General features: G+C 45.2%; 1 protein-coding gene and 1 pseudogene across 1 annotated transcript in view; one reads left to right on the top strand and one right to left on the bottom strand.

The window, feature by feature from the left end:
- The first annotated feature begins 1,677 nt into the window (after positions 1 to 1,677).
- Positions 1,678 to 10,034, top strand: part of CMTM8 (CKLF like MARVEL transmembrane domain containing 8) — a 105,519-nt gene continuing 97,162 nt past the window's right edge. Inside the window, exon 1 of the mRNA XM_081825458.1 lies at positions 1,678 to 2,012. Within this exon, the coding sequence (XP_081681584.1) occupies positions 1,866 to 2,012 (147 nt within the window). The 5' untranslated portion in view covers positions 1,678 to 1,865. The remainder of the gene's footprint in view (positions 2,013 to 10,034) is intronic.
- On the bottom strand, positions 9,736 to 9,878 carry LOC115941180 (U2 spliceosomal RNA; annotated as a pseudogene).

The following is a 10,034-nucleotide window of genomic DNA, read 5'->3' as shown; positions in this document are numbered from 1 at the left end:
CCCTGATCTCCCCAGCTGCATGGCCAGGTTCTCTAAAGCAGAAGCTCTCAAACTAAAGTGTGTATCAGAGTCCCTTAGAGGGCCAGTTCAAACACAGCTTCTTGGGCTCTGTCCTCAGAATTTCTGACTCAGTGGATCTAGGGTGGGGCTTGAGAACTTGCATTTCTGACAAATTCCTAGGTGAGAGAACCATTGCTCCAGGGGAGATTTATTTCCATTTTTGTTGCATTTACCCACCAGCACAAGGTGCTTAGTAAACTCTCATGGATGGAATTTCTCCAAATCCTCATCTTTATAATGCTGTTGAAGCCTTAACTTTTACTCCCTGAGGTCATCCTGAAAAGGCCCTAGACTTAAAAAGAAACGAATTCCTTGTTTTATTAGATTTAGTTTTTCTTTCTCCTCACCTGATAGGACATGGTGAATAAAATGTCCCTTCTGACCTCTTTTTTGATCTGTCTTGGAGCAGATCAGAGAGAAGGCCTTTCCTGTGACCTGGAAGCAACCCTCTCTTTGTGACCAAATTATTATTCCTTTCCTTTTGGTGGCTTCCGAATAAAATTCGGTTCTTGCCAGCCAGCCTTTTACAAGAGAGAGGGAGGGACCACCCAGAAGATCCTCTTTTTGGCGAGAGGACCAGTCTCTCAGAGCCTGCATTTTACAGGTGGCACGACTGAGGCCGAAAGGGGTGGAGCCCACTGGCTCATGGTCATACAGCTGAAACATGCAAGTGCCGCGTTGGAGCTCAGGTCTAACTTGACCCTGTAACAAGCTGTCTCACTCACGCGGCACCCTCAAGCCCTCCCCCATCCCAGAAAAGCACAGCCCGTTTGACATAACCCACACCTTTCAACCTTCCACCCCCCTCCAAACATTTCCTTCCGAGTGCGACGGGATGGTCACACCGATTCATCGTGACCGGGGACCCCTCCCAAAACTCCCCCGTCCAGTCTCCGGGCCAGGCGCCGTCACCTAGACTCCACGAATCCCCGATAGAGCCACTGCGAGCGCCTGGAAGAGTCTCGCCCTCGAAGCCCAGCGATTAGCTTGGTTCCTCAAATTGTTCCCGGCAGGAGGGGCAGGAAATAACGCCGGCCCTCGGTGGCGGCCGCAGAGGGAGGGGGAGAAGCTCAGGCCGGCTCCCGGGCAGTCGCGGCGGCCTCGCATCGATCTCGGGTCGAAGGTCCGGCCGGGTCAGAGTTCCGGCCGCTCTTTCTCGCGTTCGAGTCACCCCCCGCCCCTCGGCCTCTGTTATCGCGCAGGGGGTGTTTCCCGGAGCCTCGGAGCCCCTCAGGGGCCTCGCTTTCCCCGCGGCCGCGCAGCCCGGGCCCCGCCGCCGCCAGGTGGAAGGAGACAGGTCAGCGGAGCGGCCGGCGCGAGGGGGCGGGGCCTGGCGGAGGTTGGGCGGGCCGGCTGCGGCAGGCGCCCGGGACCCCCGCGCCCTCTCCTCCGCGCCGCCCGCCCCGCGACCCCGGCCGCAAGGTCCCGGGCAACAGGTGAAGAGGGCTCCGGCCCGCGGCGCCCCCGCGGGGCGGTCCTTCTCCAGCCCGCCTCGCGCCCGCCCCTCTCCACGCCCCCTCCCCTCCTCCCGGCCTCCGGCGCCTAGCTCGGCGGTCCGGCGCTCTCCCCTCGCGCGGTCTCCTCCTCCTCCCGGGCCCCAGCCGAGGAGCGGGGGAAGCCGCGCACTCGCACGACACGCGCCGCGGCGGGACTGGCCCCGGGGGGTGCCCCCGGCGCTCCTCGCTCCCCGCGCCCGCCGCGCTCCCCTCCCCCCCCGCCGGTGTCCCCAGGGCTCCGGGCCGCGCGTCCACCGCCAGACGCGCGGGGGGTCCCCGAGGAGGGGCCAGCCCGGCCGAGGCGCGGCGATGGAGGAGCCGCAGCGCGCCCGCTCGCAGACCGTCACCACCACTGCCAGCTCCTTCGCCGAGAACTTTTCCACCAGCAGCAGCAGCTTCGCCTACGACCGGGAGTTCCTCCGCACCCTGCCCGGGCTCCTCATCGTGGCGGAGATCGTGAGTGCCGAGCGCGCGCGGGGAGGTGGGGGGGCGGCGCTGGTGGACCCGGGCGTCGTGCCTCCGCAGATCCGCTTCCAGGGAACCCTTTTTGCTCAGTCTCGCCTTCTTCCCAGAGTGTAAAACTCAGAGACCCCCTCTCCGAGCGAGGCCCGATCACCTGCGCTCTCTTGGGCAAGAGGGTATTGACCCTCAGGATGTCTACTGGGGGAGAGACCCGACTTGCTGGGCCCTCTCGGTGGTCGTGGCGTCTCTTGGGAGCGGGATGCTTGGCGGGCGTGGGGTTTGTTTTAATGACTGTCATGGACACCTGATGCCTCCCTTGCCTGATCTCCACGTGGATGGCTCCTCCCTAAAAGCAAAGCTTTCTAAAATATAGGGGAGCGGAGGGGACTTTTTTCTTTGCCTGTTTATCTCCCTGGTAGTAAAATTGAGGTGAATTAAGAAACTTTTCCTGAGTAAAATCTGAGGGCTTCAGCCCCGTTGAGGACCAGAAGTTTTCCTGCCTGGTTTAGGCTCAGAACATTCCTGGGGAGGAGGCCTGGCATGGGCATTCTCCTCTTCATAGGACATGGAGGCTGAGAGATCAAGTGATTTCTCCTGAAGTCCCAGCCAGTCCTTCTTGGCTGGAGCCCTATTAACAGCTAGTGATGGCTACTGTTTATTGTCCTCATCATGGGCCGGAGTCCCCTCAAGACCTTTAAATGCCTTTGTGCCCTCATGTATCCCCTCAAGACCTTTAAATGCCTTTGTGCCCTCATGTACCCCACACAACAGCCCTACCCTGTAATTCCATTTTACATGGGAAGAAACTGAGGCATAGAGAGCGGAAGTCAGTCACACCTGGGGCTCGTGGGACTGCGATTCAACCCCAGGCCAGCCTGACTCCAGGGCCCTGCTCTTAACTGCTAAGGGGTATCCTTCCCAGCTGTCTAACCAGTCCCCTTTCCATCGTATGTCACACACATTCATTTACACATTTGTGGAGTTGAAATCTAGCTTATGTGGGGTTAGAGAATGTGAACTATGGTGGTACAGACGTGGCAGAAGACTCAGATGCTTTCTCCGAGAAGCCCCAACAAAACCTGTGTACATCAAGTAGCTTCCCTGCTCCTCGAAGTCTCAGACCCCACCCCGGATCTACTGAATTGATTCCCCTGCACATAAAGTTGGAGAAGCGTTGGCTCAGCTCAGCCCCCAGCTGGTTCCCGCAGCTGGTATTGAGGACTTCAGGAGACCCAATAAAAAAAACTAAGGTATGGGACTCACCTTGCAGGGCCTGGCTTATAGGAATTCGACAAATATTTGCTGTGTGAATGAAGTAGTTGGCAGACTCCCCTGCTTGCGCAGAACAAACAGAGCTAAAGCCGGAGATGGGGGCTTCTCCCGCAGGGTGGATTCGTTTCAGGAATGAAGTCAAATGCCTCTTGTTTTCTGATTTCTGCCCAGTGTGCTCTATGTTCCATGCTTTTGCAGAAAATAGAAAAGTGAAGGACAAAATGTAAATGGCCCACAATCCATTAGAAATAGAATATCAACCACTCGTGGTTATTTTGGCATGTATCTTTTTAGATCTCAATAAATTTTTAAGATGGAAAAACAGGTGAGAAAAATTACCCATGCCACTACAATAGTTCAATTTTTATTTTTGACAACTATATATGCACATGTTTTAAGGAGTCAGTGTTACAGAGTTGTAAGTTTGCCCCAGCGTCTCCTCACTTGCAAATCTCTTAGAGCCATAAATGTTTATAATCGGTTCCTTGATTGTTTTTCCCCCCAGTTGTAGGTGTTATCCACTGGCTTCCCTCTCTGAGAGAAGAGGCTTTAGCCCTCTCAGACCACTTTTTACCCATCCCCCCACCCTGTATTATACATATATCCTTCCTGTCTTCCACAATATTTTAGGTTAGATTAATAACCAGTGTAGTAGTGTTGACCTTAGGACACCATAGACATTGTTCACAGTTGAGCCACTGAGTGGTCTATGAGCCCTTTTCCTTTCCTGCCCAGTTTGTTTCCCTGGAGTTGGTAATTTTCTTTTGCCATTTCTTCATTCTCTAGCTGTTTAGTCACTAATTTTACCTTAATTGTCAAAATCTCCTATCAGGCAAGTGAGAGACATCTGGGAGTCTATTGAGGTCATCTCATGACCAATCCTCTCTGGGAGCCTCTGCCCTGCTCCCACCCGGCCTGCTCACCTGGGCATGGGGTCTCCTGCAGCAGCACCCTGGAGAGTCTTTCTCTCCCCTTCTCTTCTGGGTTGGGTCCCCTGCTTCTCCTGACCAGTGCCCCTCTCTGTTTTGCCTTACTCCCAGTGGGGGGACCACACAGACTTTAGTCCTTTCCTGAGAAAGGATTATGTGTGAATTGAGATTTACGTCTTCCGAAATACCTTGATTTGACTGTTACACATAATTAATAGTTTGACTAGGTAAAGAATGTTAGATTGGAAATTGTTTTCCTGCTGAATTTTGAAAGCAGTTTTCCATTATCTTCGAGCTATACTGTTTTTTGTTTTCATAAATTTCAATTCTTCATCCTTTTTTTTCCTTTCCCTTCTGGATCTTTCTCCTAAGAGATCTGTCAGATCACACTAATGTGCCTTCTTCTGAGTCCATTTTCTTCCATTATAATGAGGACCTCATGTCTTCTTTCAATCAGGAAAGCTCATGTATGTGTAATGAGATTTTTTTAAATTGATTTTTGCCTTTCTGTTTTCTGTTTTTTTTCTGAAACCCCTTTTACCCTTTTTTTTAATGCATATATTTTCTTGTAATTTTACACATGGGCTCAGACATGCTGTGTTCAATTACCATGCCATAAGCATTTCTCAGGATCTCGGATTTCTCAATTATTATAGTTTCTGTTGTAAGGAAGTACCGTATTTGATTTCCTCCATTTTCATGTTTTGGGGGTGCCTGGGTGGCTCAGTTGGTTGGGTGTCTGCCTCTTGATTTTGGCTCGGATCTCAGGGTTGTGGGATCGAGCCTGCATTGGGCTCTGTGCTGGGTGTGGAGTGTGGAGCTGGCTTGGGATTCTCTCTCTCTCTCTCCCTCACCCTCTGTCTCTCCGCCGCCCCCCCTCCCCTGCCCCGCTCATCCACAGCGCACACGTGCACTCTCTCTCTCAAAAGAAAAATAAATAAAAGTTCAAAAAAAATAAAACCTAACATGTTTCTAGGTTTTACTAGCCTAGCCAGTGCTATAGCAATTTTCCTTCTTTGTCCCTCTTTCCACATTTATCCAGTGATTTTTTCAAGGAAAAGTTCTTTAAAGTACAATCGTGTGTCAAAGAGTGCACAAATTTAAGGGTTTTGTTACATATTCTGAAATTATCTTTCCACGAAGTTCTGCTGGTTTAAATTATTATCAGTAATGTAAAGCTATTAAGCTAAAAATACTTTTTTAAGTTAGGAGAACTTCTAAAATAAAAAATGTGAAGGATCATCTTAAATGATATATGCTTTCTTGATCTAAGATACTTTTTTGTTCATGTTTTGATGTCTAAATCAGGATGTGGCTTATCGTGGCTGGTTTCTTGGAGGTAATGCCATCCGGTACCACTGATTCTTTATGGGGGGTAAGGGGAGCAGGTTTCAAACTATTGCTGTCCCCGCGCTGGCATTAAGATAGACCTGTCCCCAGAAGAATATTACTTTCTGCCTTAAAAAAACCCCAAATATCAAGACAAAGAATTGCTAAGACTGACTTTCTGCTTGAATCTGGGAGAAATTAAGTAATAGAGAACAATGTTTCCCCAAATCTGTTGTCAAATTCGCTAGCCCTGGCTTTCCCCCAGGAGTGAGTGGTCATAACTAACCTACTCAAACACTTTGGGCTGTGCCAATGTAACATTGCGTTGAAACCAAATTGTAGTCATTTCCTTCCATTTAAAGTTTTATAACAAGCTAGAAGCAATCCAATACTTGGCCTGTGACTTGTAGGGTGCTGTGATCTTATGACAATTACGAGTACTTGAAGAATTAAAGTGATTTGTCAGAAGCTGAGTTAATTGCACCCTTCCTGTTATTGGTGACTTCGAAATGAATTACAGCATCCGTGTAATAATTTAGGTCACCTTTCGTATGCTTACTGTCATGAGCAGACTTAGGTGGGGAAGGACGAATAGAGTTTACTGAGAGCTGGAATCTAAATCACTATCCTGTTGAATTCTTAAAAAAACAACAACAGTGAACATAGTTTCCATTTCACAAAACAATACCTAGTCTTTGTAGAAAAAATAGAAAAATGTAGTTAAGAAAAACCCCCTGTCATTCTAGCACCCATGGTGGTTCCTAACAGGCATGGTACTAGGAGTGGATAGGATTAAAAAAAAAAAAATTGTTTATTGTAATACCTGAAGCTTCTACTGGTGTTTAGTGCCCTGGGGGTCAGGGTCGCTAAATGTCCTGAAGTGCATGAGACAGTCCCAACAATGAATTGCTTTACCAATTGCCAACAGCACCACTGTAAAGGAACTCTGAGTGAATCACTATTTAGCACTTGGAATAAACCATTCCAGAATTTTTCAAGTGGTTATGTATCATTTTTCTGTAATTTTTTTGAATGCAGTCACTTGTAAACTATTCTTTCATTTACTGCTATGGCCATCTGTGCTGGATATCTCCCATTTGTCCCTCAGATCCACTCTACACCGTTCTCCACTCTGTTCTCCACCCTGAAGGCTGACTTGCATGGACTGTCTCAAGGGGCTCCCCTCTGATGTTTGACTGGATTCATCCAAAACTGGTACCTGCAGGGGGTTGGGGGGTGAAAAGGGGAGCAGGTTCTGGGTATTCAGTCCCTGGGATCCCTCCCTGCTGACTTTCAGCAGGTTGACTGTGTCCCTCCATGCAAGGCGGGCTGTCTGGCAACCCTCTGCACACAGCTGTTTTCCCTGGCTCTGATAGCCATTCACTTCCAGCTGCTCACCATTGCCAGGCCCTACACTTTAATGTATTCTCCTATGTGGTTTTCCTGCACCCTGCTTTATAAATAACACCTTTGTTAAACTCAACTTGGATTACCCAATCTGAAAGTGCCGGGTGTCCTGCTGAGTCCTGATAAATTACCTTTCCTCATTAATAATTAATTTCTTATGACATTCTTAATAGCCACATAGTATTCCATAAATATCCAGGCCCCTACTGTTCAGGTTATGTTTCTTTCCTTTAAAAATGTAACAAACTTCCTTTATGCTAACTCTTTCTGGTGGTTCTTTAGTGCTTTCTAAGGATGAGTACTTAGAATTGAATAAAAAGTCTATGAATTTTCTTTAAAGTCAAGTTTATTGAGGTATCCAGGAAAATTCACCCTTTTTAGTGTAGAGTTCTGTGAGTTAAATTTAGCATATCCATTCTTAAAAAGCAGCTCTATGGAGATAGATCATAAAATCGACCTTTTTAACATGTACAATTCAAGGATTTTTAGGGTACTCACAGAGTTGTACTACTATTTTAGAACATATTTGTCGCCTTAGAAAGAAACCCCATACCTATTAGCAGTTACTTCTTATTTTTCCCTCCTCTCAGCCCTTGGTAACCACTAGTGTACTTTCTGTCTCTAGATTTGGCTATTCTGGACATTTCACAAAAATGGCCCTATAATATGCGGCCCTTTCTGTCTGGTTTCCTTTACTTAGTATAATGCTTTCAGTGGTCATCCATGCTATAGTATGTATCAGTACTTCATTCCTTTTCTTGCCAAATAATATTCCGTTGTTTTATATATATATTGTTTATTCATCAATTGATGGACATTTGGGTTGTTTCCACATTTTGGCTATTATGAATAATGCTGCTATGAACCTTCATGAACAAAGTTTTTTTGTGGACATACGTTTTCACTTCTCTTGGGCACTTACGTAGGAATGGAATGACTGAGTCATAGCTTGAAGCACTGCTAGACTGTTTTCAAAGTGGCTGCACTACACTACAATCTGGCCAGCAATCCGAGTTCCAATTTCTCTACATCCTCACTAAGATTATTTTCTGTCTTTTTGATTCTGGGCATCCTACAGGGTGTGAAGTGGTATCTCTTTGTGGTTTTGGTTTGTATTTCTCTAACGACTAATGATGTTGAGCAGCTCTTCATATGCTTATTGGTCACTTGTATATCTTCTTTGGGGAAATGTCTATTCAAATCCCTTGCCGTTTAAAAAATTATTGTTGAGTTGTAAGAGCTCTTTACATATTCTGGATACAAGTCTTTTATCAGATAGATGATTTGCAAATATTTTTCTACCATGCTGTGGGTTGTCTTTTCACTTTATGTGATGGTGTCCTTTGAAGTGCAAAGATTCTTAATTTGATAAAGTCCAATTTATATATATTTTTTTCTTTTGTGGCTTATGCTTTTGATATCGTATCTGAGAAGACTTTCTTAACCCAAGGTCATGAAGATTTACTTTTTTGTATTCTCCTAAAAGTTGTATAGTTTTGTCTTACCTTTGAGTCTGTGATGCATTTTGAGTTACGTTTATATAGTGTGAGATAGGGGTCTAAGTTGATTCTTTTCCATATGGATAGCTAATTGTCCCAGCACCATTTGTTGAAAAGACTATTTTTCTCTCATTGGATTGTCTTGGCACCCTTGTCAAAAATCAAATGTAGTATAAGGGTGTATTTCTGGATTCTCAGTTCTATTCCATTGATCTGTGTCTTTTGGCCAGTACCACACTATACTGATTACTGTAGCTTTGTAGAAAGTTTTGAAATCAGAAGTTGTGAGTGTGCCAAATTTTTGTTTTTTCAAAATTGTTTTTTGGCTATCCTGGGTGCCTTGAATTTCCATATGAATTTTAGTATCAGTTTGTCAATTTCTGCAAAAAGGGGCAGCTGAAATTTCAATATGGATTGTGTTGAATCTGTAGATCAATTTGGGGAGTATTGCCATCTTAACAAAATTAAATTTTCCAATTCATGAACATGGGATGTCTTCCCATTTAATTAGGTTTTCTCTAATTTCTTTCAACAATGTTTTGTAGTTTTCAGCACACAGGTCTTGTTTTTCTTTTGTTAAATTTATTCCTAAGTATTTTATTCTATTTGATGCTCTTGCAAATGGAATTATTTTCTTAATTTCATTTTCAGACTGTTCATTATTAGATCATAGAAATCCAATTGAGTTCTGTATCCTTGATCTTGTATCCTATAATTTTGATGACGTCATTTATTGGTTCTAATAGGGGTTTTTTTTGGTGGTTTAGCATATGTGTTTTTAAGACTTTTGATTCTGCTGCCAAGATGTACAGAAAAGTTTATACTGATTTGCATTTCCTGTAGTGGTTATTTCAGTGTGTAACAGGGTTTGTTTCTGCAAATACTCAAACTTTCTTTTTATTTGCCAATTTTGTTGGAGTGGGAGATACTCAAAATAATAAATACTAGTTTGGCATAGACACCATTAGAAAGAACATCAGCTGATATTTAGGGGACCCCGGACATGTGAAAAAGAACAAATTGTTTTTATTTGCATTTCTGTGATTATTAAAGTTGAATATTTTAAATATGCTCATCAACCATTTATTTCTTCTTTTGGTAACTGCTTGTTTTTTCCACTTCATCTAAAACATGGGCTCTTTCTTTCTTTTTTTTTTAAAGATTTTATTTATTTGAGAGAGAGAGAATGAGAGACAGAGAGCACGAGAGGGAAGAGGGCAGAGGGAGAAGCAGACCCCCTGCTGAGCAGGGAGCCCGATGTGGGACTCGATCCCGGGACTCCAGGATCATGACCTGAGCCGAAGGCAGTCGCTTAACCAACTGAGCCACCCAGGCGCCCGGGCTCTTTCTTTCTTTAAAAAATGTTTTAAAGATATAAAAGAGAGAGACTACACTTGATCTTAGCCAAAAGGCCGAGAAGCGATAAAAGATATAAAAGAGAGAGAGAAAACTTAAATGAATATTACCTCCCAGGAGAGAAATAAGATTGGTTTGGAGAATGTGTTTGAATGAGTTGTTTGCTTTTTAACTGCTTATCTTTTTATAGGTTTACATTTTTTATAACAAGGATGTATTTATGG

Source organism: Leptonychotes weddellii, chromosome 1 (genome assembly GCF_054177405.1).
Source record: "Leptonychotes weddellii isolate Sample4059 chromosome 1, ASM5417740v2, whole genome shotgun sequence".
Taxonomy (NCBI): domain Eukaryota; kingdom Metazoa; phylum Chordata; class Mammalia; order Carnivora; family Phocidae; genus Leptonychotes; species Leptonychotes weddellii.
Note: the sequence above shows the minus strand (reverse complement) of the source record. Positions and strands in the feature narration are given on the sequence as shown.